The sequence below is a fragment of the Nicotiana tabacum genome, chromosome 10 (assembly GCF_000715075.1).
Source record: "Nicotiana tabacum cultivar K326 chromosome 10, ASM71507v2, whole genome shotgun sequence".
Taxonomy (NCBI): domain Eukaryota; kingdom Viridiplantae; phylum Streptophyta; class Magnoliopsida; order Solanales; family Solanaceae; genus Nicotiana; species Nicotiana tabacum.
The window spans coordinates 28,647,490-28,662,624 of record NC_134089.1 but is presented as its reverse complement, the minus strand read 5'-3'; the positions used below and the strand labels follow the sequence as shown (position 1 = coordinate 28,662,624).

At 37.8% G+C, this 15,135-nt stretch overlaps 1 protein-coding gene across 1 annotated transcript; it reads right to left on the bottom strand.

Annotated features, from left to right (window-relative positions):
- Positions 1-254: 254 nt before the first annotated feature.
- LOC107776918 (uncharacterized) lies at positions 255-10,524 on the bottom strand. Its single transcript, XM_075222756.1, has 3 exons — positions 10,102-10,524; positions 4,074-6,420; positions 255-2,560 (listed from the first exon to the last, which is right to left on the bottom strand). Exon 3 carries the CDS (start codon positions 1,925-1,927, stop codon positions 1,454-1,456), a length of 474 nt encoding a protein of 157 aa, XP_075078857.1. The 5' UTR covers positions 1,928-2,560; positions 4,074-6,420; positions 10,102-10,524; the 3' UTR covers positions 255-1,453.
- Positions 10,525-15,135: the final 4,611 nt, after the last annotated feature.

Sequence of the window (15,135 nt, the reverse complement as noted above, 5' to 3'; positions counted from 1 at the left end):
TAGTCATCAAAATCTCAATAGTCAACAAATTTTCCCTTTTCGATGATGACAAAATTTGTACACAGTAGAACCAGGTAATGACAACAAGTACCATAGACAAACATACATATTCGCAGCCCCCAACCTTATCTTCCCCCTTTTGGCATAATCGAAAAACAAACAAATAGATGTTAGATAGATGAAGCATAGTTAATGTAAGATTCAAGACCATACAGGCTACAATACAAGCTTAAGAAATATAAAAGCAAAAAGACTAGGCTGAAAATCCAATACTTTGCAAAGCATTAAAGCAGTACAAGAGAAGACATTTAGTAGTGTCAAAAGAAGCCCAGTGCCTTGTCTTAAACCATTAGAATAAGATAAACTAAGCATACTGCAATCTACTCAGACTAAAACACAATAGAAAAAAAAGTTAAAGCCACTAGGATAGCAAAAGGAAATTAACGACACTGGGAAGGAAAAAGTTCATTGGCGAGAGGTTAGGGGGTCAATGCTTTCAAAAAAGTGGCAATCTATTGGGAATGAGCTTCCCTATGTCTTTTGAGGTTTTTCTTAAGCTGAATGGTTTCCTTTCTCGGCTTATCATTGCCTTCACAAAGCTTGACATTCTCTTTAACAGCCAACTCCAATCTCTTACCAAGTTCTGCTGCCCTATTGCTTCCAGGTAGAATAGCAGATCATGTGGGTCCCCTAGCCTTGATCTACTCATAGCAACACTGCTTTAGGGTAATAGCATTCAAAACATCATTGTGATTTCCATCCTTAAGCTTAGGCAAGGCAATGTTGAGCTTGCCAAATAGCTCAGTGAACATGAAACCATAAGGCATAACATACTTAGGCTTGGAAGTATCTGTTGCTCTTGCCATATGTTGAATCATCATGCTAGGGAGATTGATAGGTTTACCAGTGTCAAGCAGTTCCATTACAGCCATGTTCAACACGGTAGCTTCATGCCTTCTCTCATACCTCTGAAGAATGCAGGAATTGATAAAATGAAACAACAGCTTGTGGAAGGAAGTCATATCAGTCTTGTACACCTTCTGGAGAGCATCTAGTTCAACCTTTTGAAGAATTTTCTTGTGATCACAATGCTAGTGTCAACATCATTGTTTATGGTTAGCCATTTTTTCTTCAAGTAATTATCAAATCACAAATAAGAAATATTCAAAAGCATCCCCAACTCCTCAGCATCAAACTTTTCAAAACCCTTTAAATTACTTTTGACTACCTTCCCATCAAATTGGAAGTTTGCATAGAGCTCTACCAAAGCAGGAACACGTACAAGGGGGAAAGTTTTGACAAATATGTGCTTCCATCCTTGTAGCTCAAGTTTTTCAACCAGTAGAGCCATCCCCTTTTCATCAGTATTTGCAAGAATATTCCCATTAAGCACTTTGTTGTTCCTAAACTCTATGAATTTATTAACCACATTTGGCACATTCTTTCTCTTCTTTCATATACTGGCCCTTGTAGAAGGGGTAACAGTTTTTGTAACTTTGGCAACCTTTCTCTTTTGTGTAGAGGACTTTTCTGGCAAAGTAGACTCATACTCATCTTCTCCATCCAACATAACCACAGGTTCCATAACTGAAACTTTCTTCCTTGGCTTCTTGGAACCTCTTAACTCCTTAATGATTTTGTTCATCAACAGCCTTTCTTTTACTTCTCGTAATAGAGTCTCAGCAGAAGGAGCCACTTTTTTCCTTGTTGGGACTGTAGGCCTTGTTACTTTCACAGAAGTCTTTCTGGGTTTCTTTCCTACCTCAGACAATGACAAGTCATCTTCACCACTGCTGACCTCTTCATCTCCAGTGAAAGGAGTTAATAAGGGCCCAAGTTCTTTAGTCTTTTTCTCTCCACTTGCTTCTTCTGAAGGGGCTATGACAGTATTCCCAGTGGTCATAGAGCCTTCAGATTCATCACTCATATTCTCATTCTCTTTCTCACTTTCTTTATCTAGTCCTTCACTCTCACTTGCTTTTTCTTGATCCTCACCCTCACTCTCAGAATTACCCTCTTCTTCACTATTATTTTCTTCTTCTACATAATCATTTACTTGTTCACCTATCCTATCATCCGTCTCACTCTCCTTCTTTTCTCCAGAATTTCCCTCATTCTCACTCTTTTTCTCTTCATTAGCTATGTCTTAAATAGTATGCTTCTCATGACTGTCCACATCTCCTTCTTCCTTTTAACCCCCATTATCATCCTCATCCTCCGTCCAACTGAATAAAAGACCATCAGATGCCTCATTTTGCACTGGTTCTTTACTGCCTTATCCCTCAATCATAGGCACCACAGTTATGGTATCTACCTCTTTCTCCTGATTGTCTGCACCTTTTTCTACAATGAATTCCTCCATTTGTGGTTTCTTACTTGTGGATGGAAGAGTTTCAAAAGGTGCAACATCTATAGCGGATACCAGAACATCTAATTTTGAACGAGGAGTTTGTACCTTACTTGTAGTGACTGACACTGATTCCCCTTGAACTACAACTTGCTCGACCACTATATCTACCTGAGTCGAAGAACCAACTCCTTAGTAGCTCGTTACTTGTTTCTGCAATAAAGTTTCATTATTTCAGATTAGTATCATGCAACATAGATGCCAGCCAAATTTTCTAAGCAGTTGTGCATGCTTAATACAAGGATGAGTCTGAATCAAACACATTGTACTTAACTATCTAAATCTAATTATACTTTTTCTAGCCAATCATTGGGGTTCAACTAGTTAGAAGTATTGATTAGACCTAGGTCTAGTTTGTTCCTTTCAAAGTGATCCCTACTAAGCACTTTAGTAAAAATATCAGCAATTCGATCTTCAGTTATAAAAAGGTTGTCACACCTCCTTTTTACTACCCCCGTAAAGGTATAAGGGAGTTTTTTCCAATTTAAAGTGATAATCGAAATGGGATTTATTTGTTTAAAGATTCAGAGTCGCCACTTGGGATAATTTATGGTGTCCCAAGTCACCTGTTCAAATCCGGAATCAAGGAAAGATTGACTCTGTTTTACAGTCCGCAGACACAGAAATTCAGGTAAGGAATTCTGTTAACCCGGGAGAAGGTGTTAGGTATTCCCGAGTTCCGTGGTTCTAGCACGGTCGCTCAACAGTTATAATTAGCCTATTTACTTGATTTTAGTACATGTTTTAGCCTATGGTACATTTTAACTTATTAAATCGCTTTTAATTATTTTTTAGGAAGATTCAACTTTATTTAAAACACTCCTTGAACCACGCCACATGAAATGCACCCGCGATCAACGACACATTTTATTTAACGTTATTAAGAATTGAAGTTGGGTCACATAAAATGCACACCCGAGTTTAAGAAAATTGATTTAAATAGTGCGCCTAAAACAACTACGCACTTTCAAGTTTGCGAGGGCCATGGAAAAATTCAACTAATAGCATACCTCGATTTTAAAAGAGTTAGTGTTAATTACATGAGGGCCATGGGCTTTTCAACGTAGAGCACATGAAAGTCAAGCATGAACTTAACACCGTTAAATGAAACCTATAATTAAAGTATGGTTTGTGTCAAAACCCGGAGAAATTCAGTAAAGGAAAAGAGAAACCAAACAAATCATTTAAAATCAAAACATTAATGTTTAGGCTTTCAGTTAATTGAACGAACCCATGAATCCCAACAAAGCCTCAAGCAAATTTCACTTTTGAAACTAGAAATCCGAAATTAAAGATGAAGAAAGCAGAATATTTTTGTATTTTTTTAAAAAAAACTCAAATCCTAACTAATTCTAAAAAATAGAAACATTCTCTTGACCTTTTAATTCAAGTAAGACCCAACTTAAGATTTAATATATTTGGAATGAATAGCATGAGTCTAAACAATGAGAATGTTCTACAATTAACATAAGCACATAAGCCAAAGAACATGTCAAGGTTTAATCACTGTTTGTTCCAGATTCAAAATAACTTTAGGAAGGTTAACCTCTTCCTGTTATCATTTGAGCACGTGAAGTTCAAACACACATACATGTCTGATGAAAATTAACACTAACAACACTTCAAACTACCTAAAAGCATGAGCCAAAAATGAAAGAAAATGGACCTTAATATGGCAATGTTTTCTTTCCCTGTTTTCTGTCGATTCGAACTCAAACAAAGACCGGAGAACAAGACCTCGACAAATCCAAACGTCGCACCTCGCCGAACTCAACTGGAACCATCCTCGACTGATTCAAAAACACACTGTAAAACACACTATAACACACTGTAAAAACACACTGTAAAACACTGGTTTGCCAGATTTTGTGCAGGTTTGGACTGTTGGTCTGGTTGAGGTGGAGGAGCAGGGGTTGATCGACGGGTTTGGGGTCTCTAAGAGGATGAAGTTTAGGGGAAGGTCCTAGTCATTTATGGCTGCCTAAGCTCAAGCATGAAGGGGACTATGACCAGAGGGGTTTTTTCCTGGTTTTTTACTGAAAATTCGGCGCAGCTTTTTGTCAGCCTTAGGGTCTTTTTTGGGCGTTCATTTTTTGTATTTTTTGCTGAAGGAAAACGGCGGATTCCAATTTTTAGGTCCCCGTCTATATAGGGATTAGGTACTATTATATAGGGGTAGGGATTAGGTGGGTATGGGCCTAGGAATTATGGGCTTGGGAATTATGGGTTAAGTCCAAAATTAGGCCTAAAATGGGTTGCTCGAGCCAAAGTTTTATTCTTTCCTCGCAAACGAGATTAAAATACGATCTCATTTATTAATTAGTCCTAATAACTTATTAAAATAAGATTGAACATTAAAATAAATTATTTTTGGTATTTTTCAGGATTAAAATGACTACGAAATATTAATAAAACTATTTGTTTTTGTAATTTTAATTTTCTTGTAATAAAATAAAGAAAAAGAGTCAAAATCAATTAAAATAACAATATTAGGCCTAAATTAAATATTTAAGTACTAAAATATGAAAACTCTTGGGGAGGGTCAAAAATTACATATCTACAGTTGCTCCTCTTTGACTGGAAATGCGAAGAGTTTTCGGACAAAGAACGACTAGACAGGTTTTTTGACCTGACCCTTATTTAAGGAGACCAAAACTAAGAGAAAAGGAGAATGTGGTCGAGCCCTAGTATCTGAGTTGCCTACATATCCTTGGCTATAAAGGAATCATTCCACGTGTAGTTCAGAAGTGAGTGATGATGGAGTATACCAAGGTGGAGAGCTAGTCGAGGTATCGTTCCGCCGAGGTTCCGGTCCGCGGTCCTGATGTTACATCAAAAATCAAAACATGAAAAAGATTAGCTAAGCCTATCAATTACGAGTTACAAGATTTTTATCTATAAATCTTCTGAAGCTTGATCTTGAGTCTTGAGTGGTTCTTCATGCAGACCTTAGATTTGAACCTTGACGCTTGCTAGTTGCAGGTTCTAGTTCATCCTTCTTCATCTTTTTGGATCAAGACCAGGCATGCAGTGTTTGTGACCTCGGCCATGTCTTGTGCAGCCCACATCTTTCATCAACTTCTGCATTTGGATTTACTTCTTGCCTTTCTCTTTTTTTCTTTATTGTGACTAACTTCTGTTGATCACCTCGGACTGTTGACTCGCATTCTTGCCGCGAGCTACTTTTGTTGCTAACTTGAATTGTATTCTGAATTGAATTCTCTTATTCTCCAGGTAGGCGCCTTATTATTGAACTTGAACCGTCTTCCTTTGACTACTATTTACTTTCCTTTGTTCTCCGGGTGGGCTCGTGATTTCAGGCATTTGAATTATCTTCCTTTCCTCCGAAACTTGCCTTGTTCCCCCTTTGTTTTCCAGGTGGGCTCCTGATTGCCGAACTTCCTTTGAACCTTGTTGCTTCCCTTTGTTCTCCAGGCGGGCTCCTGATTGCTATCTTCCTTTGAACATTGCTGCTTCCCTTCGTTCTCTAGGTGGGCTCCTGATTACCAACACTTGCTCTGCTTTTCCTCGAAACTTGAATTGCTTCCCTTTGTTCTTCAGGTGGGCTCCTGATTGCTGAACTCCTTTGAACCTCACTGCTTCCCTTCATCCTCCAGGTGGGATCCTGATTGTTGTCTTCCTTTGAACATTGTTGCTTCCCTTCATTCTTCAGGTGGGCTTCTGATTGTTGTCTTCCTTTGGACATTGCTGCTTCCCTTCATTCTCCAGGTGGGCTCCTGATTGTTGTCTTCCTTTGGACATTGCTGCTTCCCTTCGTTCTCCAGGTGGGCTCCTGATTACCAACACTTGCACTGCTTGTTCTTGAAACTTGAATTGTTTTCCATTTGTTCTCCAGGTGAGCTCCTGATTGCTGAACTTGAACTACTTCCTCTTGAGATTGCTTTTCCTTTGAACTATCTTCCATTGCTCTCCAGGTGGGGTGCCTGATTGCCGAACTTGATTCTCTTTCCTTTGAACTTGTGTCGTCCTCCCTTTGTTCTCCAGGTGGGTGCCTGATTTCATCAAAACAAACAAAATTTTCTGCCTCAGTTTGCACTAGGAAGATTTGTGAGTTGTTAGCAATAGTATATACCACTTATACTATTGATTCAATGATGAGAGCAAACTAATGATTAGACCAGGAAGTGCGTCTCCTATGATTAAAACCAAAAACTTTGACTAGCAAAAATGCGTCTGCTAAAAATAAAACCTGAATGAACCAAACTAGGAAGTGTGTCTCCTACAGGTAAAACTTATATGAACCAAACCCAGGAAGTGCGTCTCCTAGGGGTGAAATCTCAATTTAGGAAGTGTGTCTCCTACAACAAAATATAACTCGAAAGGCTCTGACTAGGAAGTGCGTCTCCCAACGAGTAGAACTTAACTGACTCAAACTAGGAAATGCGTCTCCTATGAATGAACTCTCAATTTAGGAAGTGCGCCTCCTATGGGTAAAACTCAATTTAAGAAATGCATCTCCTAGTGGTAAAATATCAATTTAGGAAGTGCGTCTCTTGAAAGTGTATCTTGAAAGACCCAGACTAAGAAGTGTGTCTCCTATGGGTGAAACTTCAATGGCGCAAGCTAGGAAGTGCGTCTTCTAGGGGTGAAATCTCAATTTAGGAAGTGTGTCTCCTAACACAAAAATATAACTTGACAGACCCAGACTAGGAAGTGCGTCTCCTAGGGGTGAAACATCAATGACTCAAACTAGGAAGTGTGTCTCCTATGAATGAACTTAAATGAACCAAACTAGGAAGTACGTCTCCTAAGGGTATAACTTTAGAGCTTAGAACCAGGAATTGCATCTCTTAGGGGAAAGCTCAATGTAGGAAGTGTGTCTTCTAAAACAAAAATATAACCTGAAAACCCCAGACTAGGAAGTGCGTCTCCTAGGAGTGAAACTTCAATGGCTCAAACTAGGAAGTGTGTCTCCTATGAATGAATTTAAATGACCAAAGCTAAGAAGTGCGTCTTCTAACAAGTATAATCTGAAAGATCCCTACTAGGAAGTGCGTCTCCTAGGGGTAAAAACTTTAGTAACTAAAACTCATATGATCCAAACTAGAAAGTGCGTCTCCTAAGGGTAAAATCTCAATTTAAGAAGTGTATCTCCTACAACAAAATATAACTTGAAAACCCAGACTAGGAAATGCTTTTCCTAGTGGTGATGTGTGATCTTCTCAATAGTCTTTGCATAAGCAGAATTGGGGCATTACACCTGAAAATTTCAACCTTCCAAGCTTTGATATGAACATACCTTCAGTCCCTATTTCAGACAAGGAAAACTTGTGAGTTTAAACATGGTGGTTGGTTTGTAGCCTTGACTTTGCGGCGATTGCTCCTTCACTTTCCATGATAACTTTGATTTCATCTTGAAAGACATTGCTTGCTTATTGACTAACCAATTTCTCTATCTGTTGCATTGTTCATGAATTGATATATACTAAATCTTTGTATTTCACATGAATCCCAAAGCATGTTGATTGTTAACAACTCAGTGCGCATGTTGTTCTTTCCTGACTTATGCCACTTTGATGTGCTAGCCAAATTTCGTTTTGTACAATTGGAAAGTTGGTACCAAATTTTGAAGTCATTTCTCACTTGTTCTAATCAAATAGACTCAAGAAGGGGAAGTAAACAAAACAAAAGGAACAGAGTAAGAACAGTGGAAAGAGATGATTCCTAACAAGAAATTAAACACTTATCAGATGTGGATACCAACTCTAATGACCGTGACATGCGCCTTTGGATTAAATGGCCTAATCTGCTAAGCAAGTCCGATGTTCAATTGGATTAATTAGGTCCTACTTGCTTTATTTTCACACTTCACCCTCATTTTTTCCTTTTTTTTCTTTTTCATTTGCCCTCAGCTATCATTGGTCCTCCAAATGACCATTTTACCCTTGAAAATTGCAATATGTAGCACATAAGATGCATCAGGATGATCTTTTATTTTTTGGGCACACCTGTCCTAGACGGACCCAACCCCTGTGTTGAGTCCCAAAATTTAGATGCACGTGATGCAAACAAACGTTCCTACTAGAGATCCGGCATGACGCTGAATTAGTATAAGTTCAAAACCTGAGTATGTTGTTCTAGACTTGTGTACCCGATCGGACAACTCGAGCTGAGGGGGGCTACATACCGGGAACCAAAAGGCCATCCGGCTTTGTAACTTGTCCGAGCCTCTTCCTAATTTAAGGTATGACACTAACAAAAGAGGAGTCACGCCAACGTGCACATCGCTAGAGGTGAGAAGAGAAGGGTTTCGTAATAGTTTATATACAATTCAGATAATATCAAAGCGGTAAAAAATAAACAACATTTAGCACATTTGGCCCAAACATGTAATAAAACCAGATAATAAATAAAGCATAATATAACAATTATCCTAAGCTCGAATTTTTGAACCCTGAACCAGAAGTTCTGGGTTCTTTTACCCAGCAAAGTCGACAGAGCTATCACACCTCATTTTTACTACCCCCGTAAGGGTATAAAGGAGTTTTTTCCAACTTAAAGTGACAATTGAAACGGGATTATTTGTTTAAAGATTCAGAGTCACCACTTGGGATAATTTAGGGTGTCCCAAGTCACCGGTTCAAATCTCGAATCGAGGAAAGATTGACTCTATTTTATAGTCCGCGAACACAGAAATCTGGGTAAGGAATTCTGTTAAACCGGGAGAAGGTGTTAGGCATTCCCGAGTTCCATGGTTCTAGCACGGTCGCTCAACTATTATAATTGGCCTATTTACTTGATTTTAGTACATGTTTTAGCCTACGGTACATTTTAACTTATTAAACCGCTTTTAATTATTTTTTAGGAAGATTCAACTTTATTTAGAACACGCCTTGAACCACGTCACATGAAATGCACCCGCGATCCACGACACATTTTATTTAACGTTGTTGAGAATTGGAGTTGGATCACATGAAATGCACACCCGAGTTTAAGGAAATTGATTTAAATAGTATACCTAAAGCAACTACGCACTTTCAAGTTTGCGAGGGCCATAGAAAAATTCAACTAATGGCACAACCCGATTTTAAAAGAGTTAGTGTTAATTACATGAGGGCCATGGGTTTTTCAACGTAGAGCACATGAAAGTCAAGAATGAAATTAACATTGTTAAATGAAACCTATAATTCAAGTATGGTTGTGTCAAAAACCGGAGAAATTCAGTAAAGGAAAAGAGAAGCCAAACAAATTATTTAAAATCAAAACACTAATGTTTAGGCTTTCAGTTAATTGAACGAACCCACGAACCCCAACAAAGCCTCAAGCAAATTTCACTTTTGAAACTAGAAATTCGAAATTAAAGATGAAGAAAGCATAATATTTTTGTATTTTTAAAAAAAACTCAAATCCTAACGAATTCCAAAAAATAGAAACATTCTCTTGACCTTTTAATTCAAGTAAGACCCAACTTAAGATTTAATATATTTGTAATGAACAGCATGAGTCTAAACAATCAGAATGTTTTACAATTAACATAAGCACATAAGCCAAAGAACATGTCAAGGTTTAATCACTGTTTGTTCTAGACTCAAAATAGCTTTAGGAAGGTTAACCTCTTCTTGTTATCATTTGAGCACGTGAAGTTCAAACACACATACATTTCTGATGAAAATTAACACTAACAACACTTCAGACTACCTAAAAGCATGAGCCAAAAATGAAAGAAAATGGACCTTAATATGGCAACATTTTCTTTCCCTGTTTTTTGCCGATTCGAACTCAGAAAAAGACCGGCGAACAAGACCTCGACAAATCCAAACGTTGCACCTCGCCAAACTCAACTGGAACCATCCTCGAATGATTCAAAAACTCACTGTAAAACACTAGTTTGCCGGATTTTGTGCATGTCTGGACTGTTGCTCTGGTTGAGGTAGAGGAGCAGGTGTTGGTCGACGGGTTTGGGGTCTCGAGGAGGATGAAGTTTGGGGGAAGGACCTGGTCATTTATGGCTGCCGAAACTCAAGCATGAAGGGGACCACAACCAGAGGGGTTTTTTCCTGGTTTTTTGCTAAAAATCCGACACGGCTTTTTGTCAGCCTTAGGGTCTTTTTTGGGCGTTCATTTTTTGTATTTTTTGCTGAAGTAAAACGGCAGATTCCAATTTTTAGGTCCCCGTCTATGTAGGGATTAGGTACTATTATATAGGGGTAGGTATTAGATTAGGGGTATGGGCTTGGGAATTATGGGTTAGGTCCAAAATTAGGCCTAAAAATGGGTTGCTCGAACCCAAATTTTATTCTTTCTCCGCAAACGAGATTAAAATACGATCTCATTTATTAATTAGTCCTAATAACTTATTAAAATAAGATTGACCGTTAAAATAAACTATTTTTGGTATTTTTCAAGATTAAAATGACTACAAAATATTAATGAAACTATTTTTTTTGTAATTTTAATTTTCTTGTAATAAAATAAAGTAAAAGAGTCAAAATCAATTAAAATAACTATATTATGCCTAAATTAAATATTTAAGTGCTAAAATATGAAAAATCTTGGGGAGGGTCAAAAATCACATGTCTACAAAGGTTAATTGAGATATTTCCCTTTTCAACATTATCTCTAAGAAAGTGGTGTCTAGTGTCAATGTGCTTGGTTTTGTTGTGCTGGCATGGATTTTTAGCAATGTTTTGGCACTAGTGTCACAGAAAATGGGAACACGATCAACAAAAATACCATAGTCCCTTAGCTATTGTCTTATCCATAACAACTGAGCACAGCAGGAGGTTGTTGCCACATATTCAACCTCAGCTGTAGATAAGGCCAATGATTGCTTCTTTGTTCCCCAAGACACTAGACAAGAACCTAGAAAATGAGTTGTTCCTGAAGTGTTTTTCCTGTCAACATATAAACCTACATAGTTAGCATCAGCATAACCAACTAGATCAAAGTTTTACCTTATGGGATACCATATGCATAGGTTAGGGGGTCCCCTTAAGATATCTTAATATCCTCTTGAAAGCCATCAGGTGAGATTCCTTGGGATTTTCCTGAAATCATGCACACAATCACACACTAAATACAATATCAGGCTTGCTTGCTGTGAGGTGCAACAGTGACCCAATCATTTCTCTTTATAGTTTTTGTTCAATACTTTTCTCTTCTTCATCAATGTCCAGTTTTGTTGCAGTGGCAATGGTGGTGTCAATGGACATAAAGGAGTCCATGCTGAATTTATTTAGCAGTTCCTTGATGTATTTCTGTTGATGTATCATGGTTCCAGTAGGTGAGCTTGATTTGCAACCTCAGGAAGAAGTTCAATTCACCCATCATGCTAATTTCGAACTTATTTCACATCATCTCAACAAATTTATTGCACATTGGTTCATTAGTAACCCAAAGATAATGGCATCCATATACACTTGGACAATCAAAATAATCTTGCCTTTTTCTCCTTAGAAATAAAGTGTTGTCCACCTTTCCTCTTACCAAGTTGTTGGTTAAGAGATATTTTGAGAGTTTTTCATGCCAAGCTCTTAGAGCCTGTTTCAGTCCACGCAGAGCTTTATCTAACTTGAACACATAGTCAGGAAATTATTCACTTTAAAATTTAGGAGGTTGTTTGACAAACACTTCCGCTTTTAGATAACCATTCAAGAATGCACTCTTTAAATCTATCTGATACAAGGTGAACTCCGTGTGTACAGCAAAGACTGTCAGCATTCTTATAGCTTCCAATCTAGCTACATATGCAAACGTCTCATCATAGGCAATACCGTCCACTTGATTGTATCCTTGAACCACCGGTCTGGCCTTATTCCTTATGATATTTCCTAGTTCATCCAGCTTGTTTCTGAACATCCATCTGGTACCTATGACAGTTCTATTCTTGGATCTTTGTACCAAGTGTCAGACCTTGCTTCTTTCAAACTGATTTAGCTCTAATTGCATGGATATAATCCAATTTGGATCCTTTAGAGCTTCCTTGATGGTCTTAGGTTCAACCTATGATAGAAATGTTGCGAGTGTACATAGATTTCTCAGAGATAACCTGGTTTGCACTCCTGTATTTGGATCAGAGATGATGTTCTCAGGAGGATGTGAACTTTGATATTTCCATGGTCTAATATGTATACCCAGAGAACATCCACCCAAGAAGTGACCCAAAGGAACAAGTTCAGTAGGTGTGGCTTCATTAGTCTGGTTAGTAGTCAGAGTAGTTCTCTATTCTTCTTGTTCCTCGTGATCACTGTCAATTTCCTTGTGGTCTCCCGATTTATCTTTATATTGAGGTTCATATTCCTTTGGAAATCCATCACTAGTGAATCCTATATCACAGTCTTCATCCTGCAGACCTTTTTCAGCTAAATTTTTAGATTCATCAAAGATAACATGAATATTTTCTTCTACACACATAGTTCTTTTATTAAAAACTTTATAGGCCTTACTATGTGGAGAGTAACCCAAAAAATTCCTTAATCACTTATATCATCAAGCTTACCTAGAGCTTCTTTACCATTATTATGCACAAAATATTTGCACTCAAATGCTCTCAGGTGAGTGATGTTGGGTTTTCTACCTCGAAGTAACTTATAGGGAGTTTTCTCAAGAATGGGCCTGACCATGTATATGTTCAGCAGGTAACAAGCAATATTGATTACCTTAGCCCACAAACTCTTAGGCAGTCCACTAGCAATCAAAATGGTCCTCCTCAGGTCTTCAAGGGATCTATTCTTTCTTTCTACAACCCAATTTTGTTATGGAGTTACAGGTGTAGAGAAATTTTGGTCAATACCATGTGAGTTATAGAACTTAGGGAATTTGGAATTTTCAAACTCAGTTCCATGGTCTGTTCTTATACTTAATACATTGCACCCCAGTTTTTGTTGAATCATTCTGACAAATACACGGAAAACATCAAAGGTTTCATCTTTAGATCCCAAAAACAGGGTACATGTATACCTGGAGAAGTCAACTACAATCACAAAAACATACCTCTTACCTCCTCTGCTCCTCATTCTCATTGGTCCACATAGGTCTATGTGAAGGAGTTCTAGAGGTTTAGAGGTACTGGCATACTTTTTAGATTTAAAAGGTGACCTTACATGTTTCCCTCTAACACAGGCATCACACACCTTGCATGAAGAGAACTCAACTTTTGGTAGACCAAGGACCAAGTCCTTTGCTGCCAACTTGTTGAGTTGAAAAAGACCGACATGACCCAGTCTTTTATGCCATAACAGTGGATCATCTTCCACTATACTTAAGCATGTGTGCTCACTCTGGGAAGTGACATAATCAATATCTTGTAAACATTGTTATGTCTCTTACCTTTTAAGACAACTCCATCAGTATCAAGCTTAGTGATAGTGTAGATTTTGAAATTGAATTTTACTTCATTTCCTTTGTCACACATTTGAGAGATACTAAGGATATTGTGTTTAAGGCCTACCACATAATACACATCTTCTATAGAAATGACATAGTGACTTACCAACCTTGCCAATACCTGTTATTTGGCCTTTTTCATATTTCCAAATGACACACTCCCTCCTTGGAAGGCTGTCAGTGAGAGGAAGTTTTTATTTTCCCCAGTTATATGTCTTGAACATCCACTGTCTAGATACCAGTTTTGATTGTTCCCTCTCACTTTATCTTGCACCAGAAATCACAAATTAGTATTGGGAACCTAGACAAGCTTGGGTCCATTTTTGTTTAAAAATGGATGAATCAGATCTCTTCTTGCCCAGAAAGGGAGAGGATTAGAAGTTATTTTCTTATTAACCTTAATCAACTTAGTATGGACAAGAGGCTTGGCTTTTGGCTCCTCTTCATTCTTCACATTTTTAGCAATACCAAAGGCATTTCTAAATTGGGCATGAATTAAGGCAGGACAAGTGTCTCTAAGGTGTCCTACCTTTCCACAATGAGTGCATATTTTATTATCAGAAATTCCTACATACTTTGGATCAAACTTAGGAACAGGTTTTCTGTAGCCAATTCCAGATTTGTTAATGCTACAGTTTTTATTTAGCCAATTCAAGGCATCAGAAGATCTATGCCATTTGCTTGGTCTAGATAGTGTATTATTAGCCTTTTCAATATTTTCTTACAGGATTTTAGTCCTACATTCAACATCACAAAGATTATCGTTAGCTCTTTTTAATTCTTTTTCAAGCTTATCCTGCAGATCACTCATTTTTCCCTTGCCATGTATATCAAGACACTGCTCATTCGTAGAAGTAAGCTCAAGAACCTGGTTCTTAAGGTCTTTGATATGTCCCTCTAGATTAGCTTTGTCATATTCAAGCTCTTTGAGATCAAGTTTGGCACATGAAAGATTGCTTATTAACTGATCATTTCCAGCACTCATTTTATACATTTCACTCATCATGGTCACAATTATGGTCATCGATTATTTTTTAGACATGACATGAATATTTTCTTTCAAGTTAGAGATACTTACATGGTTTGTTTGATCTTTAGTTTCTGAATCACTAATGACCATCATTCCTATCACTTCTTCTTCCGTTTGGGTTTCTTCAATAGCCATCAGTGCCACTTCGATGTTTTCATCTCCAAAGTCAACTTCCAAGGTCCTCTATATATCATGGGCAGAGAAGTAGATATGCAAGAGGACACTTTGTAAAGAATGTTTCTGGACAAGCTTCTGTAGAGCAGGTCTTTTGCTTTAGCATTTTTCTGTACTAGCTGACGATCTTCATCATCGTATTCATCTTCTCTCTTATTGAACTTGTTGCCTTCACCAT